The following is a 26114-nucleotide window of genomic DNA, read 5'->3' on the forward strand; positions in this document are numbered from 1 at the left end:
GCAGAGCCAGAGAACAGCCAGGACCCCATGACGCGCCATCAGCTCAGCTCCTGTGACGTCAGCTCTGAGCCTCACTTTGCCCTGTGTCCAGTGTGAGTCACGCCATTGGCGGCCTCCACTTTAAGCTTCGTGAGGATAGAAGGCGATTGTCGAGGTGAACGGAGGGGGTCGTGTGCTGGAACACTGGAGCTCTTTGCTGCTGCTACCTTGTCCCTGTTCTCACCAGGATGACGAGCATCACCACCCGGACCTTGTCCCTGTTCTCACCAGCATGACCAGCATCACCACCCGGACCTTGTCCCTGTTCTCACCAGCATGACGAGCATCACCACCCGGATGCAGGAGGGCCTTCCAGCATCGGCACATGGTATAGGAGGAGAGGAGGCAGTGGGGAGGTCTGAGAGGGAGGGAGGGGAAGGGAGAGGAGGAAGAGGTGGGAGAGAGGAGGGGAAAGGAAGACTCTCTGCTCTCTGGCATGCTTCTCCTCGTCAAAACATACCCCACTATAAAGCCTTAAGAGTCTCCCTAAAGCTGGTTACCTTCTGGAGGCCCCATCTTCCAATACATTTGCACAGGAAGTTAGGGTTCAGCATCTTAAAGAGGGGGACACAGTAACTTAGACACTTCAGTCTGTAGTACAAACTGAATGTGTGTGTGTGTGTGTGTGTGTGTGAATCACCACTGCCTCAACACCGTGGTTGGGGAAATTCATTGTAAAAATCCTCCTCACATTCCTGGAACACCCCCCCCCACACACACACACACACTGGGTCCTCCAATCCTGAGCCCTGAAAACTCATCAGTGAGTATCTGTCTTGTTTTCTAGGTCCTCATTCTCCAGAAGCCAGCCTGCCAACCCAATAAACGCGCAGACATGCAGGGCTCACAGGCTGGGTCCTTTCAACAACACCACTAGATGAGGATAGTTCCCAGAAGTCCCTGCACAGGTTTTATTGGTGTCCTTCTGAAAATCAGGCTTCTGCTAATGGAAGAATGAGACTCTGGCTGAGGGCAGGTTGACAGAGCCATTATTGGTGTTTAATGGTGTGCTCATTGATAGTAGAGTAGCCACACAGGGAGGGGTGGGGTGGAGAACATGTGGAGGTCATGCCTGCTTGGAAAGCAACGGACTGTATCATGACAGGGCTCAGTAGATGTCTCTGTGTGTAACATGCTTGTCTTACAAGCACCTGGCTTTGATCCTCAGAACCCCCACTTAAAAACAAAAAATGGGGAACAGCAACCACACACTTGAAATCCCAACTCTGGGAAGTCAGAGTCAGCCGCCCACTGTACTCGGAGTGCCCCACATCAGCGAGGGAGCCTGCCATTTTAAAAAGGTGGTGGTTGACAGGCTGGAGAGATGGTTCAGCCATTAAAGACTGGGCTCACAACCAAGATATCAGCATGGCTAATGACACCTGAAAAATGACATCCGAGGTTCTCTGGCCTCCGAACACACACAGAAATGTGCACAGAGGACACGTGTACAAAAGAGAGAGAGAGGAAGGGAGGGAGGGAGGAGGGAAGGAAGGAGGGAAGGAAGGAGGGTGGGAGGGGGAAGGAAGATGAAAAAAGGAAGGAAGAAAGGAAAGGAGGGAGGGAGGGAGGGAGGGAAGAAGGAAGGAAAGAAGGGAGGGAGGCAGGGAGGAAGGATGGGAGAAAGGGAGGAAGGGGCAGGATCCCAGAGCAGCTTTGTGATCTGAGAGAACTCACTGGGGGTCTTGACTTCCTTGTGTGAATGCATGTCTTCAGTGCATTCCCAGACTCTGCAGTGAGAGCTCAGTCCCAAGGCCTTGGTTGTTCTTCCATTAAACTTGCAGCGTACATAGACAGACTGCGGCGCTCCACAGCTCTCCGTGCTGACGCTGAGGTGTTGCCTGGTCATCGCGGCAGCCGCCTCTCAGACTTTTTATTTTGCCATAGCGAAAGTCTGTCCGGTGGACCGTAACACCTAATTTCCCCTTCCCCCTAGTCTTCCCCGGCTTCTTCTCCACTTCTCCCTGTGTGTCTCTAAGTACCTTATGTACGTGAATTTTACCTCGTGGCCACATGGTGATGTGATCAAATGTGGGGCTGCAGAAAAACTGGGCCACAGTAAAAGGTTTCTGAATATGCAATCACCATTCAAAATTTGTTTTTGTTGTTTTGTTTTGTTTTGTTTTAGTTATCTCAAAAAAATCAAACTCATGATTCTGGATATCTGGGGCAGTGTTTTCACAAGTGACCTTGTGGAATGCTACTGCCGCCTCTGCTCCGAACACACAAGGATGACACTTCACACTGTGTGTGTTACTGCACTACACCATGAACACCATCCGATCCACCTCTGTTCACATTTGTTACTGTTGAATGTCACCGACTGCAGCGACCTTACACTCTGATGGGCACATGGTGTTTATTGCCTGAAAAAAGACTTGTGACACTGCCTTCCATTGTCCGAAGCATTGTGAGACTCAAATTTGTCTGGTAAGCATCAAATTCATCTATCTTTGGATGGGATTGGTTAGACAACGAATACACCCCTCTTAAAAGCAAATTTGTTTTGTGTCCTTAATAGGTTTGATAAAATGATATGCGTGGCAGAGGGTTTTTAATTAAATTTCTTTGTGATTTCTTTTTATACATATTTTTATATTTCTATGTAACATTTCTCGAGCAACTATTGGCCATGAGTGGAAAAAGTTAAAGAATTAGATCACCTGACAAAATGCTTGGTTTTGGACCTGAGTAGGAACCTGTGCCAACAAAATCTTATGCAGAAAAGGGGAGGCAGGAAGATCTCGGAGCTGGCTACCTCGCCGGCCTAAGCTACTGAAGTTCCAGACCAGTGAGAAACTCTTATCTCGAAAAGCAAAACAACAACAACAACAAAACCCACACAAAATAAAAATAAAATGTGGCTGGCACCTGAGGCCTAAACACATACATCTCAAAACCCAGTCTCCACACCCCTTTTGCTCATTCTCCTACAAGTAGTGTAAGCCTTTCTTTCGATTCCTTTGGCGCTCTACCTAGGAATGGGGTTGCGGAGTGGCTTGGTAACCCCCCCCCACCCCCAGTATGACTTTTTGAGAAACTGCCAATTGTTTTCACTTTAAAGTAGGAACTGTTTGAGATGAAAGAGCCCAGCAGTGGTGCAGGGGTGACAGGAAGTCCCTTGGAGGAGATTGAAGCCACCTGGGCTTGGACTGGCCTTCTGGTTGTGCAGTTTACAGGTCTCCCTGGAGCTGACAGGGATCAGATGTGTTCGTGATTCGGAGGCCGTTTCTCAGGGCAGAGCCGCATGGTTTCTTGGCCTGGGGGTTGTACTAGCTTAGAGTGTGCGGCAGAGAAATCGTTCTCCAGATCTCCGAGATGGTGATGGTATGCACATATGTTTCTCCTTCCGTTCATAGGACCTGAACTCCAAACATGATTGGTCTAAGAACTGAAGGAAAAGCCAGGGGCTTTAACTGAGAATGTAGAGTGCCCAACAACACAGACCAGAACTACTTAGATCAAGCTACGATGGCAGGGACAGCAGGGAGCAGGTGACCCCATCAGCTGCAAACTGGTTTAGAATTCTTTTTTTTTTTTAACTTAAAAATGATTTATGTATTTTTAAAGATTTATTTATTATATATTAAGTACACTGCAGCTGTCTTCAGATACACCAGAAGAGGGCATCAGATCTCAGTACAGATGGTTGTGAGCCACCATGTGCCACAGTGCAGTTGCTGGAATTTAAACTCTGTGTCCCTGGAAGAGCAGTCAATCTCTCCAGCTCCTGTTTCAGTATCTTAAGTTCTGTCTGGGTTCAGAGCTCAGTTCTTCTACCCCTAGTTGGAGCAGAGCTGAACTTTCCACAAATTCACTGTCTTTCATTTGTAAAATAGGTTCATTATGGAGATTGTGTGAAACTATTTGGATAAAATAAACCCTTGTGGGCGAGTTGATTCTCTTGGGGTCAGAAGCGTATCCTTGATGAGGATGAGATCTGCTCTTCCTTAGATCCTGCGAACAGAATCCTGGGGCTCTGTGAACGTGGGAGAGCTGAGGCTCAGTTATAGCTCTGTGTGGATTTGCAGATCTCCAGGTACGATTCCCCAGGCATCGTAAGCACACTTTCAAGAAGGCCTCTCAAACAAAAACCACTTAAGAAACCATTCTCCCTCTCCTGGTTTCAGAAATCTACTTTAAACCATGAGGCTTTGATACAATTTGTATGTGATTACCGTAAAATTACCTTTGGGTCAGCAAAACAGATTATGCAGGTAAAAGTAGTTTTTTGCTAGACAAACCTCATCTTTATTTACTACAAAGCGTTCACTCTGTAAGGAGACTGATGGTGTTAAAAGCAGAAGCAAAGGGGAGATACTTCAAGAACACAGTGGTGCGAGCAGAGATCACTGGCATTAACAGGACATGTAGAACACTCGTGTTTGGTAAGTGAGAAAGAGTTAAAGTAGACAGAGCTTCTTCTCTTCCATCTTTCCTAGTGGTGGCTGCGGCTGGGGCAGAGGTAGGTTTAGCTCAGCTTCTGCTTATCCTTGTTGATGTAACTCAATGAGCCGACCTGCAAACACAGCCAGGGTCCCGATGAGACACACCAGCATAAAGACTCCGAGGAGAATGTGGTCCATCACCATTGCAACATACTTCCATTCCTCAGCCGCCTGGGGAAAACAGAGGTCATTAGATGGGACACAGACTCAGAGCATCCCCCACTGGTCTGGCCTTGACCCCTGAGGCTGATATTATAATCTTTAGTTTTTGCATAATTAATTTAAGCCAAAATGACTTACTATAGTTGCCAGGGGTGGTCAACACAGCACATTCAAGCCAGTTGCTGGAGCTTGAAGCTAGTTCATTGGTCAAGGTCAGATTAGCCCCCAGTCACACTTATGCATTTGATCTTTTAGACCCAGACGTGACTTGGCCTGGCAGTGGTGGTGCACGCCTTTGATCCTAGCACTCAGAAGGCAGAGGCAGGAGGATATCTGAGTTTGAGACCAGCTTTGTCTACAGAGTGAATTCCAGGACAGCCTCGGCTACACAGAGAAACCCTATCATGGACAGATGGACAGATGAATGGTCAGATGGATGGACGGTCGAACAGATGTATGGACAGACAGACAGACAGACAGACAGACGCAGAGGTGTGGACTGGGAGCCACACAGCTTACATTATTGAACTCCTGGTCTGACTTCATGGTTTCTGCAATGTACTTCACACCCTCGATGGCGCTTTTCACCTCAGGGTGCTTGATCAGGGGAGAGTGAAAGCCCATAGGTGGAGGCCCTGGCTTCCCAGAGATGTCAGAGATATCTATGTCTTCTGTAAAAATCCTTTTCTCTTGTTTGTCTCTGGATGGTCTTTTCATTGTGGAGAAAAACATGATGTTCGGGATAGTGTCGATAAAAACCTACCAGAAAAAAAGAAATCCCTGGCATGAAACTTCTTGTCCATATTCCCAGAATCACTGACATGGGTAAGCGATGTGATCTTGGGCAAATCACCCTCTTTGTCCTTAAAACAAAATGACTGTACTAGATCAAAGACTGCACCAAGTCTTGGCTGCAGCCATGATTCTGTAATGTAAGCAGTTGGCCACTGGAGGGAGCCTTGTGCAGACGCCAATGTTAAACTACACTTCAGATTCCGCAGCCAACTGAAAGTTCCTGGCAGTCTGTTCTCAGGACTGTGTGATTACAGACTGCTCCTGGGTCCTCAAGTATGTAAGCCCTTAGCTTCACAAAATAACTCTGTTTTCTTCTGGTTTTATTTCTTGTTATTCCTGATGTTAAGTATGTAAGGTCTTGCCCAGAGTCGTCTAACAGGGACTATTACTCCTCCACAAATCCTACATGGGAAGCCTGTGTTACCAACACCAACACAGTTTACTATCTCTGTGATATTTGTCAAAATGGGAATATCTGGGTGGGGGACATGGCTCAGTGGTACAGTGCTCGTCAAGAATGTTTACTGAGTTCAATTCCCAGCATGGCCACAAAATTAATTAAAATAAAAACATATGTGAGCTATTAACACATTTTCAGTTCAATAATGTAAATATGTGAGAGCCCACTTCTCACACTGGGACCCTTCTCTCTCTCTCTCTCTCTCTCTCTCTCTCTCTCTCTCTCCTTTCTCTTGATCTCTCGATCTCTTGCTCTCTCTCTCTCTCTCTCTCTCTCTCTCCTTTCTCTTGATCTCTCGATCTCTTGCTCTCTCTCTCTCTCTCTCTCTCTCTCTCTCTCTCTCTCTCCTCTCTCCTCTCTCTCTCTCTCTCTCTCTCTCTCTCTCTCTCTCTCCTTTCTCTTGATCTCTTGATCTCTTGCTCTCTCTCTCTCTCTCTCTCTCTCTCTCTCTCTCTCTCCTCTCTCCTCTCTCTCTCTCTCTCTCTCTCTCTCTCTCTCTCTCTCTCTCTCTCTCCTTTCTCTTGATCTCTCGATCTCTTGCTCTCTCTCTCTCTCTCTCTCTCTCTCTCTCTCCTCTCTCCTCTCTCTCTCTCTCTCTCTCCTTTCTCTTGATCTCTCGATCTCTTGCTCTCTCTCTCTCTCTCTCTCTCTCTCTCCTCTCTCCTCTCTCTCTCTCTCTCTCTCTCTCTCTCTCTCTCTCTCTCTCTCTCTCTCTCTTCCTTGTTCTGTTCTCCATGATGATTTTCATCAGTGAAAATAAGAATGTCTATTCACAAATTGGAAGACACACCAATAAAAATCTTAAGAATGCCCAAACCTAAGACGGGGATCTAGTCATCCCTAATCAGAGCCCATAAACTGGAGTTGGGAATGGGCTTAACTCAGTTTACTTTTCTTCCGTCTCTGGGAAGACTACATGAGCTGTCCCCACAAAGAGGCGGTCCCTTCCCCCAAGTTCCCTAAAACCTCAGAGAGGCTATCAGTCAGGTGTCGGCTAGGACTGCACTGTGGGTCTCAGAACTCACCTTCCGTACCCACTCGGGCATGACGTGGGTGCTGGGCGAACGGTTGTGTGTGTTGATGACGATGACGGTGATGATGATGGAAGCAATGACAAAGACCATGGTGAACAACATGTACTTCCCGATCAGGGGTACAGCGCTGGAGGTAGAAGGGATCAACTCCACGATGACCAGAAGGAACACCGTCAGGGACAGTAGGACAGAGATGCTCAGCGTCATCTTCTCCCCTAGAAAGTCAAAAAAGAAAAATGTAACAACCCATCTGTTCCTGAAACCCCGGGACATCAGCATTTGGATTAGGGCAGAACAAGAATATTGTACTGGTGTCATAGTAAAGGGGAGGTGGCTGGGAGCACACATGCACGGGAAGACTGTGTGGGGACATGGACAAGTGTCTTGTCAAGCCAAGGAGAGTGGCCTCAGAATAGACTGGCCCTGTCAGCTCCTTGCTCTCCGTATGAGCTTTGAGAACTAAAGAAACAGGCTGCTGTTGTTTAAAGCATCCACTTGTGCCGCGCCATCACTCTGACCCTGCACACTCATCAGCCACCAAAACCCAGGGCGAAGGAACGTAACCGACATGTTCTCTGTTCTCAGAGGATAATTCTGGGGATCCTTCCTGTGAGACCACAGGGCCCTGACAACATCAAATGGCCAGGGTTTCTATTACAGCTGCAAAGCCGCAAATGGCAACTTTGTTTCATGCCCTATTTTTTTTTTTTTTTTTTTTTTTTTTTTTTTTTTGGGTTGGGACTCAGGAAAACAAGAGGAATTTGGGGTTGGAAAGTTAGAACCAGGGTGGAAGTTTGAATAAACCTCTCTCCTGGACTTTTTGTTACCCAGAAGATGGCTGGCAAGCCCAGAAATACCTTCTCAATGGGAAGCTGCTAGACCAAAATATTGATTGTATTATAATAAAAAATAAAAATCTGCCATCCAGATGCTGTCTGCAGCTGGCCTTGGGACTCACCACCTCCTGGTCTCTTCTCAGTTTCATCTAAAAAGTTTTGTTTGCTCACTCAATTCTTGGTTTGGTTTTTATAGTAGGGGATCCCCCAAATCCTCTGTTTTTTTCCTGCAGGCCCTGAGTCTCAGAGGTCCTGGCTGGGCAGGCTGACTGGCACTGAGTCATCTTTATAGGGTGCTATAGAGAACCTTGGGCTGCTCTTGTTGGGGTCCCTAGGGAATTCTCTTGTGTTGCCTTTTCTGCTGACATTGTAGACCTCGTATACCTTTCCAGGTGGTAGATAGACAGATAGCCTGCCATATCTGCAGATTTTACAAGAATTCAACCAAACTCAGAAAACATTCAGAAAAGTTAAATTGTATCTATCTTGAATATATGTAGATTCTACTGCCGCTGTCCCTCAAGCAAAGCAATGTGATAATTATTTGTGTGTCAAGAAATAATTTTAAGTATCAAACGATACCCAGAGGTTCCATGTGACTACAATGTCATTTTATATAAGGGACTTGAACATCCTTGGATTTCAGGATCCGTGCACATCCTTGAACCAGTGACCTTATGAATCTGTAGAGCAACTAAAATGGGGCAAGGTACATAGGAATGATAAGCAAGCAATCCTCAATTCTATCTCCAAAAGAAAGAGCCAGAACTATAGACGTTACAGTTATCAAGTTATTTGCCATTTTCTGTTCAATAATAGTATAACAGCAAACATCTACCAAGCTTAGAGTACTCGTAAGTATTCAGTACTTACGGTAATAAACTAGTCAGTATTTATAGAGGCTAATTAGTTCTGTGTTGCTCTAGCAGTGTTTTCTCTTGCTTTCAGAGGCTCCATTGGATTAGAAAGTTGAAAATATGTATTTGTACTTAATTGTTCAAAAGAAATATGGGGGGCAAAAGAGATGGCTCAGAAGTCAAGAGCACTAGCTGCTCCATTCCCAGGACCCACACTGCAGCTCACAAGCGTGTTCCAGGGGAACTGATGCCCTATTTTGGCCTCCATTCACACCAGTGCACACATGTAGTGCACAGACACATAAGTAAGCAAAAATACCCATCCACACTGAGAGACGGCTCAGTGGTTAAGAGCACTGGCTGCTCTTCCAGAGGACCTGAGTTTGGTTCCCAGCTGTGAGCCCCTCCCAGATCACTCAGCCACCCAGCAACTGTCTGCTCACTGTGCACAGCAATGATGACTTGTGTCCGTGAGCACACACTTACCCCTGGCTGTCCCCAGACTAGCAGCAGGAGCTCCTTAGCAGCTGTAGCCATGACAACCGCACTCACCTGAGTCTGTGGGCAGGTAGAACACCAGGCTGGTTAAGAAGGAGAAGAGCAGGCAGGGAATGATGACGTTGACAATGAAGTAGAGGGGCAGGCGCTGCATGACGAAGTGGTAGGTGATGTCCAGATAGGGGGTGTTGGGGCAGCAGGAGTAAAACACCCAGTGCTTCCAGCCCCGGGCTTCCTTGATCACCCACTCCCCGCTCTCCATGAAGTCACTCAGGTCGGGCTGGTCACTTTCCTGAGAGTGAAAACAAGGTTTGCACCGACTCCCGCCTGCTATATCATCCCCCCCCCCCGCCCCCGAGGAGGGGCAGAGACACGGTAACCAAGTCCCATCCGGAGGATGGCTTTGCCAAGAGGGATGTTGGGCCGCCTCTGCTTTGGGGTAATAGGTTTATTTTCTTATAGAGCACACCATATAGTAAGTTAGGGTTATTCATTGTGGCTCCACACTCAAATCTCCAGGAAACTTTAAAGCACTGCACACCCCCAGGCCCCCCTGAACACTCATTTTATCGGACTTCATGAGGCAGCGTGTAACAAAGAGAATTTGTTCAAGCTCTTGCTTAGCTCTCCTGAAAGAACCTTGGCAGTCAACTGAAAGCCTCACAACTAGATGTTTCTCTAGTTCGGAGTAGTGCCAGGAGCCTGTGATTGACCAGAGGCCGACTTGCACACGTAGGTGGCCCTTGCCCTGAAACCAGCTGCATCACAGCAGGCTACCACCTACCGGGTTGATGGCCACCACAGAGCCATCATAGGTCCAGGTGCCTAGCTTCATGCTACAGTTCTGCTCATCGAAGGGAAAGTGGGTGACGATGATCTCACAGTAGCTTTTAAAGATGGCTGGAGGTGTCCAGGTGATGTGGCCAGTGTAGTCCAGGAGCACCTTGGTGAATTTGACAATGGCAAAGTCGCCGTCTGCACTGCGGTCAGGATAAGAGAGGAAAATGGTTCCAATATTCCATTCCAGTCAACAGGAGTGTTCCCCAAATTTGTCTGACACCAGCACTCACTTGTAATGGCCAAAAACCACACATTCCTAAGCACTAGCCAAGTGTGGCGGTGGGTGCGTTCCTGTGATTCCAGAACTCTAGAAGCTGAGGTAGGTGGATTAAGATTTCTGAGCCAGCCTGGGCTACACAGTAAAGCCCGACCTATCCGCAAATCAATGAGAGAAGGCAAAGACAGATTTCTGAGCATTAAGCAAGGCCCAAGTCAGAGTCTCCGAAGATGAATGTGGGACACTACAGGCTTCACAGTGACAAGTGACACGGACCCATTGCGCCTCAGCCTTTCCGTTCCTGTCCCCAGAGACACTTGTGATGTCAGACTCCACCTGTGTGCTTTCAGGGTTGGCTAGAAAGACTGGAAATTTAACATAAAACACTCCTAGCCGCCGGATATTGTGTGTGGCGAAAGGTGGGACTGGTCTTCTGAGAGTGGTTAGAACTCGATGGGACAAGTCCCAAACTCAGATGCCTCTGACTAGCAGGGGAGCAAACACTGTAGCTGAGAGAAAATCACAGAGTCCCTCACCCCTTAAGTGTGGTCTTTAGTACTAGGCATCCAAGGAGGCCATGTGAAAATTCAATACAGCCACGTAGGATCCCTTTTCAGAAGCCGGAAACAAATTAAAAAACAAAAACAAAAAACCACTTTCGTTTTCTCTAGTTCTCAGGATTCAATATAAGGGCTTCACATCCTCTACCACTGAGCTGCATCCACAGCCCCTTTCTCTAGCCACGGAGGTGCTTCTTGTAGTCCGTGAAGAGACCTAAAGCTCTAAAGAGAAGACACTGCATCTGTCAACATCTCTCTCCAGAAACGCATCACCCACAGTGGGGAACTGGGCTCACCCTGCATTCCCAGCTCTAGCTGTGTGCTCGATGCTGGGAGGGCCGCCAGAGGGCACCATTTTCATCCTCAGCCCCTACCGGTCCCAGGAGCATCTGCGGCAAAGCACCTGATCGGACTGCAAATCCTCTAGCTAGCTGACTGCGCATGCTCCTGTTCCTGCCTTGGAAGGATGCTCTCTGAAATGAATATTCCCTGACAAATGAAGGGCATATGATAATGAACGTGTCATTAAGCCAAGTGTCGTGAATCACATTATAATTTCACAACACACAGTCTGTTGCAGGGCCGTGGATGGCAAGGGAGGCATCCGGGCACCGATGGTGGGGTGGCACTCAGGATGTGATGAATAGCACTCCCGGGAGTTGAGACCTCTGGGGCGGGTGGACGAGGGAGGGGGGAATATTTGATTCCAAGGAACTCAGAGATGGGAAGTCCGGGTGTCTCGCGTGGCTGCCCCACGCACCATTGCAGCTCTCCGGGATTAATGTCCCCACCCACAGCCCTGATTTAATTTGGCTTCCATAATTGTTTCTATTCATAACATGGGACGCCATATGGCACTCCTCGCCTGTCAACGTGGTTCTGTTTTAAGGGTTATTTAATGTAAAGGGTGGGGAAACGAATGTGGCAGTCCTTGCGAGGGGACGCTGGCCCACCCTGCGTGGCTTTGCTTACTTGTTGTAGAGAACAACATCCGGCCGCCAGATCTTTTCCGAGGGGATGTGAATTTTTTTCACTCCTCCATAGTCATCCGGATTCCATTTCAAGTTGTAATCGACCCATTGCTACAAAGAGAGACATTTCCGGGTTAGAAGGCCGAATCAGTGTCTAATCTAGAGTGATCCAGCGTTTAGATGGGCCAGCAAGCTTTGGAAATACGGTGTTACGGCTGAACTGTATTATTACAGTTAAATTCACTCTTGCAAAGTGCTAGCTCATACTTAAGAATGGGCCCTTAGTTGGATCTTTACAGAGGAATTAAATTAAGATGAGGTCATGGGGTTGAGCCCTCATCCAGCATCTTTATAAAAAGAGGAAATTTAAATCACACACAGAGACGCCAAATACACAGAGAAAATGTTTTGTGAACATGACAGCAGCTATCTACAGGCCTAGTAGAAAGTTCTGGAATTGATTTCCTCTCACAGTCCTCAGAGGGAACGAACTCCAATGACACATTAACTTTGGAACATCTGGCCTCCAGACAGAGCAATGATCAACTCCTGTTGTTAAAGCCTTCTAGTTTGTATTTCTTGGCTATGGCCTCCCTAGCAAACGAATCCACACAGAGAAGAATAAACATGAAAAGAGAACCAAATCAAACAGGACATCAGCATGCATATACATACATAAATATATGTATATGTGTGTGCGTATATGCATATGTGTATATATGCATGTATTTATGTATGCATATATAAAGTATAGGTGTATATGGATCTATGCATATTGTGTATATGTATGTGTGTATATGTGCATATGTGTATGTGTGTATATGTATATATGTATGCATGCATTTATGTATTCATATAAAGTGCATGTGTGTATATACATATATGCATTTATGTGTATGTGTGTATATGTGTATATGTGCATGTGTGTATGTGTGTATATGTGCATGTGTGTATGTGTATATATGTGTATATGTGCATGTGTATATGTATGTGTATGTGTGTATATGTACATATATGTACATGTGTTGATATTATATGTGTGTATATGTGTATATGAGCATATGTGTATATATGTGTATATATACATATATGCTATATATGTGTGTATGTGTGTATATGTATGTGTATATATATATATATGTATATATATATATGCTTCCACCATCCCAACAGACCTCCTTTCAACATTTTGGTATATGATTCTCCTTCCTAGATTTATTTCCTCTGGGCCCAGGTTTGATTTTAGGTGAATACAAAACGTAAGTGCAGTAACCCAGCTGAATTACCTGTTTCAGACGGACGTTGGTTGTCACAATCTGATTTACTTCATCCTGAGAAGAGAGAAGGTCCTTTCTTTAGGGCATGAATAGGGAAGCCAAGGGGAGATGGTCCAGTGTGAGATGGGGTCCCACAGGGTAGGTGCCACAGGGTGGGTGCCACAGGGAACCTCCAGCCCTGGTCTTACCACATTGATCAACTGAATCAGCTGTAGACCCACGGTGACCTGTACAATCTCACGGTGGTCCTCCACTGGCCGGACCACGCTGCTGTAGTCTTTAAAGAGCTTTGCCACCAGACGAGTCTCATGCTCGGAGCCCAGAACAGTGCCAGCTAAGCAGAAAATGACACACACATTGTGAGATGCTGTTCTCCACTTGGCACACAGTCTCACCAGGGTTAGAGGCACAGCCAGCTCGGGAAAAGCACACAGACCCCTCCCTAACACCGTTATTACAAACAGTCCCACACCAGCACCAGAGGAGTGAGACAACAGTGTTCTCTGGATAGGTGACCTTACTTAACGCAGCCCGGGCCACATCACATTCGGCAAGACACCCGACACATGAGAAAGCCACAGAAAGACTGGGTGTTTCAGAGCCTGGACGTGGCTGGACTGACTGGCCTCCTATCTCTCTCGCTGCCATTAAAAGTTAAAAGTAGTTGCTAGTTTACAGGCCCTAGGCTGGCCATGGTATTATTTCTCACCCAGATCTTAGATCTTAGCACTACACAACTAACTAGTAAGTTAAATCCCCCTGAATAGTTATACTGATTCAGTGGTTGATTTTAACCCCAGCATCACAGAGGAGATCACTGAGTCCCCTCCTACCTAGAGGCAGAATTACAGCTTATCTCATTCCTAACGGTGAAATGGAATCTCTGTTCAGATTTGAGCTTTTGAAAAATCTTTCAGCATAACTTAGACATCTTTGCTGTGACCCCCGTGAACCCTGATCTAGCCACATCTCACATCTTAGCTTCCTAAGTTGTCTGAACCTCAAAACTTCCAAAGGTATCAAAGGACTTTCTCATAGAACTTCCCAAACTGCTGGCAAGCTGATGACTCTCAAGAGGGGGTGTTGTGCAAACACCCATATTTCTGAACAGGAGGAACACACTGAAAAGCAAAAGGGTCAGCAGTATGCCCCAGAAAAGCTGTGCGTCCGTGTGGTTTGTGTGTTGTATGGAGATTGTAGCCCCATAGGGAGAACAATATCAACTAACTGGATCACCCAGAGCTCCCAGAGAGTAAACCACCAATCAAAGAGCACATGGAGGGACCCATGGCTCCAGCTACATATGTAACTGAGGATGGCCTTGTCTGACATCAATAGCAGGGGAGGCCGTTGGTCCTGTGGAGATAGATCGGTGAGGCAGGAGTGGGTGGGCGGGTGGAGGAGCTCCGTCATAGAGGAGAGGGGGATGAGATGGGGGTTTGTGGTGGGGGTAACTGGGAAGGGAGATGTAATTTGAAGTGGAAATAAATAAAATAATTAATTTTTAAAAGAAAAATAAAGATAAATTAATAAAGATGAATAAATAAAAATAAAAAATAAACTTTTAAAAAGCTGTGCATCTGGCCCAATGATTCACTAACGGAGGAGGTCTGGGGGAGTGGGCATGCCAGCATACCAGCGTGCCGGAGACACCTCCTCCCCTTGCCCATGGCAAGGAGCTTTGTTCCCTTCATGAGGAATTTCCACCTCAACCTCTATTTCTTAGTGTGGTTTCAATGGGCAGGGTGAGGAGATACGAGTTTTCCCCATAGGGTTATAGAATCATTGCTGTAGTCCACTGCTGGGGAACAGCCCACAGGACCAGCAGCAATAGAATGAGTAAGCAAGACATTGTGGTAGAATTTTGCAAGACTCTGAGGGAGAACTCTGTGATTCTCTGTCTAGCTCCAATATAGCTTGGGGTACTGGAGTCAGCGCATGCCAGTTAAGTCTCTGGCATTAAAGAGGAAGGTTCTACATAGAAGACAAGGCGTGCCAACATTGCCCTTTGTAGTCAAAGCACATCAATACTTTTGACTCCAACGGTGGTGACCTTGTTAACTCACTAAGCATCTGTTGAATATCTACTGCATGCAAACATTGTTTTAGAAATGTTACAGTATTTGAAGGTAAACCTGGCTTCTGGCATGAATCTGCTTCTCTCTCCTCACGTGGTGAGTGACATTTGTCATTAACATCAATAGCTACTAGCCCACTGGGGATTGATGTGCCCTGAGAAAGGTGTCAGCGGCATGACTGGGATGCTTGGGTGGATGGTAGGAGAAGTTTGTGTGGAAGGTGCTATGTAATCCAAACAGCGACTGTTTAGTGTTCAGCAATCACTGAGAAAGTGACCCTGACCGGAGGGCTCATGCTAAAAGAGGAATTCAGCCACAAGTTCAAAGTGCATTTTCTGTATCATATTACATGTGTGTGACTGTATGTATTTGCATGCATGTATGTGAGTACATGTATGTGTACATGCATGTGCAAGCCGGAAGACAACCTCGGATCCACATCTTCTTAGAGACAGCCTGTCATTAGCCTAAAATTTATCTTGTGGGTAGGCTAGATGGACAGGAAGCACCAGGGACCTGTGTGCCTTCCCTTCCCCCGTGCTGGAATGACAGACAATGCCTCCATGCCTGGCTTTCTAAATATGGGTTGTGGGAGACTGAACTAAGGTCATGTGTTTGTAAGGCCAGTGCTTCACTGACTGAGCCACTTCATCAGCCCATTTTGTATTTGCACGCAGGGAACTGTACCCTGGTTTTGATGAAAAGAATTCTGAACTGTAGAGAGTCACCTTGGGTAAATCTTACTCCAACCTCATGCTATGCCTCTGCCTGGGTGATTTCAGGTTGTTTTTAGGCCTGTGTGCGGGACAAACCAAGTTTTTAAGTGATCACATTCCAGAATTTATGTTGTGCCACCCGGCAGGCCAGTTTATATCTTTTAGCTTCATTTTCCTTACGCTAAACAAATTTAGGGTGCTAGGCTGCAGTTTATAATTCTAAATTTTTATTTTTTGCATGGCTCCAAAAAAGGACCTGACTGGGACCGAGAGGGAGCTGAGAGAAGAAACAGACAGACATGTGGACACACAGAAACACTATGATCAGAACCCAGGAAGCTCAGTGTGTTTATTAAATAGATTGAACAGGGAGAAAGAGTTATTGCTTACAGTTAAACAAGGACGAAGAGTTTTTATACAGTTGGATCAAGGGGACAAGGTAAGCTAGCTCAGTGGGAACAGTTCTGTAGAGGAACAGTGTATAACACCCAGGGTGCAAAAAACTAGGGTGGACATTTTTTACAGGAACTTCCAATATTCACACATGCACCAGAGGAAGGCTTTACTATTCCCTCAGAGCCTTACCCCAGGGGGAAGGCTTTCCCACTCCTCCATGGATCTGAGACTTTTGGGGTTCTTGACATGACCACGCCCATGTCAACACACATACTTACCCAGGATTTCACCTGCTCAGAGCATCCTCTGTTTATTACAGATTGCACGTGGGATCAATACAGGAAATTTGGGTTTGATCAAAACACACAGCAGAGACTTCTCTTAAAAGCTGCACATGAACTTTGTTGTTAGAAAGTTCTAAGAGGTCATGTAGGTATTTTTCAGAAGCCTGTCACTTAAGATTTCACTGAGGGGGCTTGGAGGGAGGGGCCAGAAGTTAAGAGCACTTGTTCTTGCAGAGAACCCAGATTCTGTTCCCGGTACCCACGCGGTGGTTTGTGGGTGTCTGTAACTCCAATTCTAGAGAATCTGAGGCCCTTTTCTGACCTCTGTACTCGCCAGGCACACATGTGGTGCATATACATGTAGGCAAAACATAAAATAAGTCTTTAAAAAATTTTAAAAACAAGTTTTCACTGAGGGTAGTGTTTGTAAATGCATGCATGCACATGCTGAACCTGATTTGGTTGGATCAACTTCAAATTCCACAGTATTTAATTGATCTGAGTTTAGATATTTCCTCTAACTCTGCTATTGAAAATAAATGTTTATGTATATGTGAGCACTCGTGCGTGTATGTGTGTGTGTGTGTGTTCGTGTGTGTGAGCATGTGAGTGAGTGTGTGTGTGTGTGTGAGCATGTGAGTGAGTGTGTGTGTGAGTGTGTGTGTGTGAGAGAGCCTGTGAGTGTGTGTGTCAGTGTGTGTGAGCTTGTGAGTGACTGTGTGTGAGAGAGCATGTGAGTGTGTGAGTGAGTGTGTATGAGAACATGTGAGTGTGTGAGTGAGTGTGTGTGTGTGTGTGTGAGTGTGTGTGTAAGGCCTTTGCTCTTGCCTGGAAGAACTGTGTTTGTTCAAGTGATGTTAGAGGGAGGGGAGTTGCAGGTTTTATGTCACCTTGCTTTCAGTGGATGATATCACCAGTAAATTCATCAGAAGTAATCAACACATATCTCCGGTTTCCCTCTACCGGAAGTCTGGGGCTCAGGATAGCGGTTCAGCTGTTGTGATGGGACACATTCCAAAGTAGAGAGTAGGTCAAGGGCTGTGCAAGGTTTCATAAGTCCAACTCAAACATTAAACCTACATATTAGTAAGATCCTTAAAAAGTGGGGTAGGGGTGGGAATGCAGCGGCAATGAATTTATATGGACTTAAAAGAAACCGAATCTCTGAAGTTAAAAAAAAAAAAAAACAACAAACAACACGACCAAACAGTTTCTTTGGAGAAACAGTTTAGTTGTATTTGCTAACAGGTTTCCTTTCCTGGCACCTGTAGCTGCCAATCAAACCTCTTCACTCTCAGACAAATTCTAGAGCGACAAAGAGTTCATCGTCCACAAAGTTCACACCCGAACTATGCAAACTAGTTACAAATAATAGTAATAATAATAATAAATAGCAAAAAATAGAATAACAAAATTTAAATACGTTTACGATTTTGTATTGGTATATACTGCTAGATTTTTTTTTGGCCACATGCAGCCCTCCCGCTGTGTGTTGGACGTGTCTTCACTAGGCATCTGAACACAGAGGTAGTTCAGTATGTCTACCATAGTCTACCAGTGGCTCAGATTGTCCAGGCAGGGGTACCACGTTCACATGGCTGAGCCTAGGACCAGGAGATAAGAGAGCATAGGATCTCTTGCTCATGGCTTCCAGGCAGTTCCCACTCTGGGCAAACAAACTAAACATCTATCCTCAAGATCCCATCCCGGACAACAGCAAGCTATGACTGGTAGAAAAGCCTCTGGCTGGTGAGGCTGTGTCCTGTGCTCCCATCAAAGAAACAAGACCGGGGTATGGGACAGGAGCCACAATAGCGTGTCACCCTCAAAGGAGAGCCCCGGTCCCTGAGACTTACCGGAGCAGAGGCCGAGCATCAGGAGGACAGTGGAGAGCTCCATGGGTCCTGGGTGCTGGTGTCTCCTCCAGTGGCTTGCTGCCTGTGTGCTCCCTGGCACTATGGCTGGAACTTGGCTGCTGGCCTTGAAGCCAGCTGACTCTGTCGCTATTGTCTTACATCACCTGTGTGCCTGTATGACAGCTGAGCTGCCCACGGCCTCGAAGCCAGGGCCTTCTGGGACCACAGACGTGCCTTGCTTTACATGATCACTTTATTCATGCTAAGTATAAAGTCTACATAGATCATGACTCAGGGGCTTGTGGTTTTGTGTTGTGTTGAAAATCAAACCCTGAACATCACACATACTAGCAAGTGTGGGTTCAATAGAAATAGCTATAGAAATAGCTAAAACAACTCCATCAGAGTACTGTACCCCTGACCTTATATATGGGGTTTTAAGTCATGTTTATTTATTTGTTTTGTGGGAGGGTGGTGGTTTGTCATGGTGCCTATGTTGAAGAGAGAACAATTTTCAGAAGTTGGTTTTCCTACTGTGTGTGTTCTGGGTATCAAACTCAGGCCATGAGGCTTGGAGCCCCTTTACCTGCTGAGTTACCTCACTGGCCCGTGAGTCAATTATTAGCAAAAGACTCTGTGCATGATTTCGGCAGAAGCTATGGATTTGAGTAGACTATGTAATTGTCCTTAATCACACAAGTGCACACTCCCTAAAGGTGGAATGAAATTTTGTGTCACCGGCCTGAAGGTGACATCTTTTGTGCCTGCTTGAGTTTCAAAAGAGTGGCTAATGTTGAACTGGGTGCCGGAGGACTCCATATATGATCATATGCAGCTTTTAACAAAGATTTTTTTTTTCTGTGAACTGGATTCCCCTCAGGGCCCTAGATGGCTAAATCCCTCCCCTCGTCTGTCAGGCAGGGCCTAGCCCACCCAGAGCTGTTAGCTGGGCCCACGGCAGCCTCCTGTGTCCTGTTATTACAGCACAGCACTCTGTGGGAAAAGTCTTCCACCCCAGTGGCATTTGTTCCAGATTCCTGCTTCCTGCTGCCTCCCCTCAGCCTACTCTCCCTCAGGGAAGCAGAGCAGAGCCCTGTTTCAAGCCCTTTGTTTAAAAGATCCCCCAAAATGGAATTGGCTTGGCAGTGAGAAGCCTGCAGTTGTTCACTCGGAAGCATTTTTTAACCAAACTCGGCTTCTTTGTAGGTTCGAGTGGGTTCCAGCAGAAAGCAGTCATTTGAAGACAACCCTGCTGTTCCTTGCACGGCCTGGTCCCTTCAGGGTCGGGTCTTGTGCAAAGTCTCTAACCTTGAACCTAAGGACAGGGACCATTTAAATTATCCCACACCACGGGGTCCAAACAAATAGATAAGTAGCTTGCAGAACAAAGAGGAGAGGCTACTTTTTGTTTCTCTGCTAACATTGTATCAGTTAGCTGGTAGCTAACTGCTAACATTGTATCAGTTAGCTGGTAACTAACTGCTAACATTGTATCAGTTAGCTGGTAACTAACTGCTAACATTGTATCAGTTACCTGGTGACTAACAGCTAACATTGTATCAGTTAGCTGGTAAAATAATCAAACATCTCGCCCCCTGCAACCCTGTGACTGTAGAGTTAGGAAAACACCCACCCAATTCTCCCTATCCTCCTCTCACCCACACTGAGCGCCATGACGGGGTTCCCGTGAGTCAAACCTGAGCAGTTCTCTCTGTGTGTATCACCATCTTTTTGCTAGAAGCACAGACTTCAATAGACACTTCGCTCACCAATAGTTTTATTAGACAATTTCCTAGTACCTAACATGGGGCTTTTCTCCTCATTTTAGTCTACAATATCCGTTTTCCTGCCTTCCTCTGCAATGCTATATATTTTTTTAGAGTTAATTTTTGTTTTTAATTGTTTTTTGTTAAAAATCACCATTTAGATTTGTTTTATTTTAGGTGTATGAGCATTTTCAGCACATGTATGACTGTATACCATGTGTGTGCCTGGCGCTTGCAGAAGTCAGAAGAAGGAGTCAGATGCCCCTGGAACCATGGGTGATTGTGGGCCATCAGGTGGGTGAAGGGAACCCTGGCTCCTCTGCAGAAACAACAAATGCTCTCGATAGAGGAGTAATCTCTCCAACCTCTAGAGTTGTGTGTTCATCATCTCTAGTTACTGTACGAATAATCCCCAGAATTTCTATAGCTGAACACAAGAAATGTTTTGAATTTTTGAGTGGGGGTAGGGTAGTGGGGTACACTCCTCCACGTTCCCTCAAGGGTCCAGGATGCCCTAAGCAAAGCCAAGGGTGCCATGGGTGGCACCCATCCCACAGAGGCTAGAAGGGTAAACTGTCTCGGTGGGGCCCAGGAGAATCTCTCTGGGGCTAACTGGCTTTGACAAGGAAGGGATGAGCGTGGGCGAGAGACAAATCTGGGAATTTGGAACCTTCTGCTTCAATTTTCAAAGAAATGAAAGAATATTCAAAGGGATGACTAACATGGAAAGAGGATTTTGAGCTACAACAGCCCCTTTTAGACTTCTGACTGAAGAAGGTGAGGCTGAGGGTGGATGGCTCCTAGTAGAGAGCTTTCCTAGCAAGCACTGGGTTCCATCTCCAACACCAAATGAATGAATGAATGAGTGAGTGAATGAATGAATGAGTGAATGAATGAGTGAGTGAATGAATGAGTGAGTGAATGAATGAATGGATGGATGGATGGATGAATGAATGAATAGGGCCAATGAAGTGGCTCAGTTCAGTCTCCAGGACCTACATGGAGGAAAGAAAAAAGCCCAAAAACCTGACATCTGTAAGTTGTCTTCAGACCTGCCCATATGTGTTAACCCATGATTCAGTCCACATTCATACAGGCACATACAGGTAAATGCATACACAAACAAGTACAATAAACATTTTAAAGGAAAAAAAGCTTAAAAAAACAATTAAATAGGCAAAGCTTTGACTGGATAAAGGTCAAAGGCATGAATGTAGGTAGAGAAGAAAACAAACCTTCCGTGCTTAGGAAGAAGGGAGATGAGCAATGGAAGAGGAAGACAGGGGCAAAGGAAATGAGAGCCAAGACCGTCCTGGGGGCCGGAAAGAGGAGCTGAGCAGAGGACAGTTAGGGCCCTCCATGGTTGTGTTGACACTGCTGGTGGACCTAATGTGACACGGGTGGGGGACTTAGCAACATGGAGACCACTGGTGACTTTGACATGTACAGCATCCTGGCCAGAGCAGATTCGAGAGGGTCCGAGTTGGAGATGCACCTCTGCGAGAGGTGACAAAGAAGTGTGTGGGGCTGATAGGGGGTGTAGAGAAAAGGTTGGGGTGGTACCTGTCTTTTCGGGAGGGGAACGCACGACATACCTGTATGAAGATCACAGTGATCCAGGACCAGGGACTGTGTATCCAGGAACAGGAAGAAAAGAGACATAAAAATGCTTCCAGACGTGAGATTCATTACTACAACTTGCAAAATAAGCAATAAAATTTCTGCCTACTTAAACCATGTAACTCCACTCTTTAATGTTCAACGGCTTTAGTTTGGTGTGTGTGTGTGTGTGTATGTATGTATGTATGTATGTATGTATGTATGTGTGTATGTGTGTGCAGAATTTGCTTAAGCAACTCTTTATCTTTGGATACTCGGGCAGCTTCCTTTACATCTCTGTGCATTAGCTTGTATAAAAAAAATCATGCTGTGAAAATTTTTATATCTACAGATCAGCCTCCTGGGAAACTCCCCAAAACAGACACACTTAAGTAACTTCAATCCATATCAAACAGCCTGAGTCTCTAGTTAGAACTGACAGGACCCTCCTCTTACTGGGACCCCCTCCTCTGTCCCTACTGCACTGTGACGTCCACTCTGCAGTTGATCAACATCTGTCTCGTCCACTAGACCCCACAGTGAGAACAATGCCTGGGCCTCTTTGCTCTTGGCTGTTGCCTCTGCCTGCTGAGGATGGAGAGTCAGTAAGTTGTCATTGCTAAGGGGTAGGTGGAGGTAAGTTATAATTCAAGAGTAGAGTAGCAGGGCATAGTAGCTCAGCCTAGGATCCCACTACTGCAGAGGCTGAGGCAGGGGGATTACTGGTTCCAGGTCAGCTCAGGCTATTGTCAGACCTGGAAGACTAGGAGAGATTGTTCTGCCTGATTTTGTTTGTTTGTTTGAGGAAACAATGAGAATGTGACACTCATTCTATCAATAACCCTGGGGCCATTCTGGGTCCCTCCGAAGTGTTTATGATTGACTAGTGAATGAATGAAAGATAGTATATAGGCTGGAGAGATGGCTTAGTGGTTAAGAGCACTGACTGCTCTTCCAGAGGTCCTGAGTTCAAATCCCAGCAACCACATGGTGGCTCACAACCATCTGTAATGAGATCTGATGCTCCTTTCTGGTGTGTCTGAAAACAGCAAATAAATAAATAAATAAATAAATAAATAAATAAATAAATAAATAAATATTTAAAAAACCCTGATTTTCATGGTTTGACGAATGGGTTATTGTGGATCCGTCACTTCTATTCCCACTCACATTTTACAACGTTTATTCTTTATTAGATTTTATACTATGTTTTTACATAATCTCGTGCATGTATACAATGTATTTAGGTTATACCTACTCCCAACCCCCACCCTCAACTCCTCCTGCATCCCTGCTCGTCCCAAATTCACGCCCCACTCTTTGAAACAAAATTACAACCCAGTCCAATTAGAGCTGCCTATGCCCCACCCACATTTTAATTTGATCTAATTTTACTGAGACGGGGTTTCTGCCTAGCCTAGAACTAGCTATGTAGACAAGATTGGACTTGAACTCCCCAAGTTCTGGGATTAAAGGCGTGTGCCACCACATTGGTCGCCATATTTTGATGGGGCTCCAGGAGCCCCACTGCCCCTCACCTCAGCCCAGTGAAACACCCTTGCAGAGTGGCTGTGCTGCAGCCCAGCGGCCAGCAGGTGGCAACAAACGGTCATTAAAGTCCAGCGGCAGAGGTCTCTGAAAGGCTTGCTTCCCGGGGCTCCGAAGCCATTTGCTGTCCCCAGGTCCTCTGGAAACACCAAGCCGGCCCAGAAGTCCTAGGACTCTCGCAGCTCCCGGCAATCCAAGGAAGCGAGCTCCCCTCAGAAGGGTGTCAGCCAAAGTCCAGCTCAGCTCCTGACAGTATGCAGCATTATGTCCGGAGAGCTGGCTGCGATGAACTTGACGTTTTTTTTTTTCAGGCTGACAAATCTTACCCAGGAACCTGCCTGCCTCTGTCATGGCTTCCGTCTGTCGAAAAAGCTCGGGCTTTAAAATTCTATGTTGTTATTGTCGTTTGGAAGTTTTGCTGTCAGACAGGGTCTTTCTAAGCTAACCTCAAATCTGCAATTCCCCTGTCTCATCTCCCTGAGTGTTGTATTTACAGGTATGTGCTATCAGATCCACCCCCACCCCCAAACACACCGGCAAGCTCTGAACCATGCTCTTCGAGCCGGTAGTTTTGTGGTAGAATGGATCGACCTCCCAGTGCTTCCTATGAGACACAGACCAGATTCTTGGGTTCATCATGGGGCTCGGAATCTGGGAGCTGTGGTTCTCAGCAGTAGGCATGGCTGTTCCGTCTGCTTCCAAGCTCTCTCATCAGTGAGTGGGAGAGTCCTGTCATCTGCCTTTTCGCAGTAGCTCTACAGGGTGGGGTTACTGTCGGGATTCAGACCCAGGACAAGAGGCTGGGGTGCATATTTAACATACCAAAGTGGACCTGGCCTCTGGGTTCGCCCAGGACCCTCAGCTCCAACCTGGCCACGCCCTCTATTCTAAACTTTCCCCTCCCCCAGAGGTTCTTCCCTATATAAACTAGACATTTCCGGTCTCCGCCCTTTTCTCCTTTCTCCCTTTCTGTGCCTGCTTTCTCTCTTTCTCTTCCTCCTTTCCTCATGATGACTTCTCTGGCCTCTTTCCTTGGGACCAGTAAACCTTCCCGAGAGCGGTTTCCCAATAAACCTGCCTTTACAAAATACTCTAGTCTGGCCGGAATTTGGCTCATTTCGCCGCCGGAGAAATAATTTATCAGTTACCTGTGATGTGTCCAAGATCACTTAGCCTGCAAGCTGCAGACTCGCCAAATTTTGATGTTTCCTTGCGTGTATGTATGTTCATGCGTGTGGTCTCTGTGTGCGCATATACATGTATGTTGGGCAGTTGGAGACCAGCTATCTAAATTAACTCATCGGCTTTCTCTTTTTCTGGCTGTCCTGGATTTCACTATGTAGACCAGGCTGGCCTTGAACTCAAAGAGATACACCTGCTTCTGCCTCTGGGGCGCTGGAATTAATGGTGTGTGCTGTCATGCCCAGTCTTGACATAGGCCTTTACTAAACCTGGAACTCAAAGATTAAGATGGAGTAGCAGGTCAGCAAACTGCATGAATTCATCTGTCTCCCCAGCTCGGGGATGACAAACTCAGAGCACCATGCCTAGCTGTCTGTGTGGGTGCTTGCAACCTGAATCTAGGTACTCTTGTGCGGTAAGTATTTTACTCTCTGACCCATCTCATCTCTCCGGCTCCAGAATCTGATGTTTCTGAGGCAGTGAAGATGCTCCTGGGTTAGCACTGAGAGAGTGGGCAGAGAGAGCCCTAAGGTGCAACCATAAGTGGCACCCCTCTGTGGCCTCTGCTCCTGCCTTGAGTATTTTCTCTGTCAGTTTCTGTCCCTTTGAAAATACTCTGTAATATGCAGAACTTAAGCTGAAACAAACCCTTTTGTCCCCAAGTTGCTTTTGGCCACAGCACTTTATTATAGCAATAGAAACCCTAACTAGGACACCAGTGACCAGAAATTATAGCTAGGCCTAGCCCCTTGGACAATGCAGGAAATGCTTTGATGGGGGAAGTACTGTTCTGGCTGGCTCTTCATAGTCCCTGGATCAGGCACAAACCAAAAAAAGGGAGTCTCCTGTGACAACGGAAAGTGCCCTGCAGAGTCTCAGAAGCGGCTGCCTGTGAGGAGGGAGGGAGCGGGGTGAATGGCTGGGGGCTGGGTTTGCTAGCTCAGAGAAGGGCCCAAGCTGTGTTCTGAGGCAGAGGAAACAGGAAGGCAGCCAGAACTGGCCCGAGAGTGAGAAACCCGGATAGTCCTTTTCCGGAACTTCGTTAAGATATTTAAAATATACTCCAAGTTTTCGCATGTTCTCAAGAGAGAAAAGGTTTGGTCTCTACTCCATTTCTCTGGCCTGGACCAACGTAAAGATTGGACCACGTAGAATCCTGGGTTTGTGTCAGTTACATAAGCAAACTTTAGTCTCCGCTGTGATTTAGAGGAGTCAAAATCATGAACATTTCACCCTCGGTTTGTCAGCTGCCTGAGTTTCTATTCTAGGAGGTGTGAAATGTTAAACATTGTTATTCACTTGTGTTCCTCAAATAACTTTTAATTAGTTTCAATTTGGACTAAGAATATATTCCACTGTTGACATTCTGACAAAAACTATCAAGAAATAAAATTAATGAAGAATTCACTTTTTAAAGACCTCATTATATCAACAGTACAGTATTTTATATCTACCTCACCAGACACAGATAATATAATTATTTTTAAATTTTTCTTTAAAGACTTTTCTTACGGAAAGAATTGCATAGGTAAAGCAGTCGCTTAACTGTTATTTTCCAAACCCAGGTGTATATTTTTCCCCAACAGGATCTTCCCGTCACCTTCCGGTGAAATTAATTGCATTGGTACAAGAAATGCAATTGCATCTCCGACTGTGACTGGCTTTAGCCTTGGAAAATGCATCTAGCTGGCCCAT

The 26114-nt window shown here is 46.2% G+C and overlaps 1 protein-coding gene across 1 annotated transcript; it reads right to left on the reverse strand.

The window, feature by feature from the left end:
* Positions 1–3721: 3721 nt before the first annotated feature.
* Positions 3722–18455, reverse strand: CHRNA1 (cholinergic receptor nicotinic alpha 1 subunit). The gene is made up of 9 exons (XM_080927547.1): positions 18325–18455; positions 13183–13328; positions 13004–13048; positions 11719–11828; positions 9914–10109; positions 9184–9421; positions 6930–7153; positions 5169–5408; positions 3722–4658 (listed from the first exon to the last, which is right to left on the reverse strand). The coding sequence occupies exons 1-9, from the start codon at positions 18365–18367 to the stop codon at positions 4527–4529; spliced, it is 1374 nt and encodes a 457-aa protein (XP_080783673.1). The 5' UTR covers positions 18368–18455; the 3' UTR covers positions 3722–4526.
* Positions 18456–26114: the final 7659 nt, after the last annotated feature.

This window comes from Micromys minutus (assembly GCF_963924665.1).
Source record: "Micromys minutus genome assembly, chromosome: 13".
Taxonomy (NCBI): Eukaryota; Metazoa; Chordata; class Mammalia; order Rodentia; family Muridae; genus Micromys; species Micromys minutus.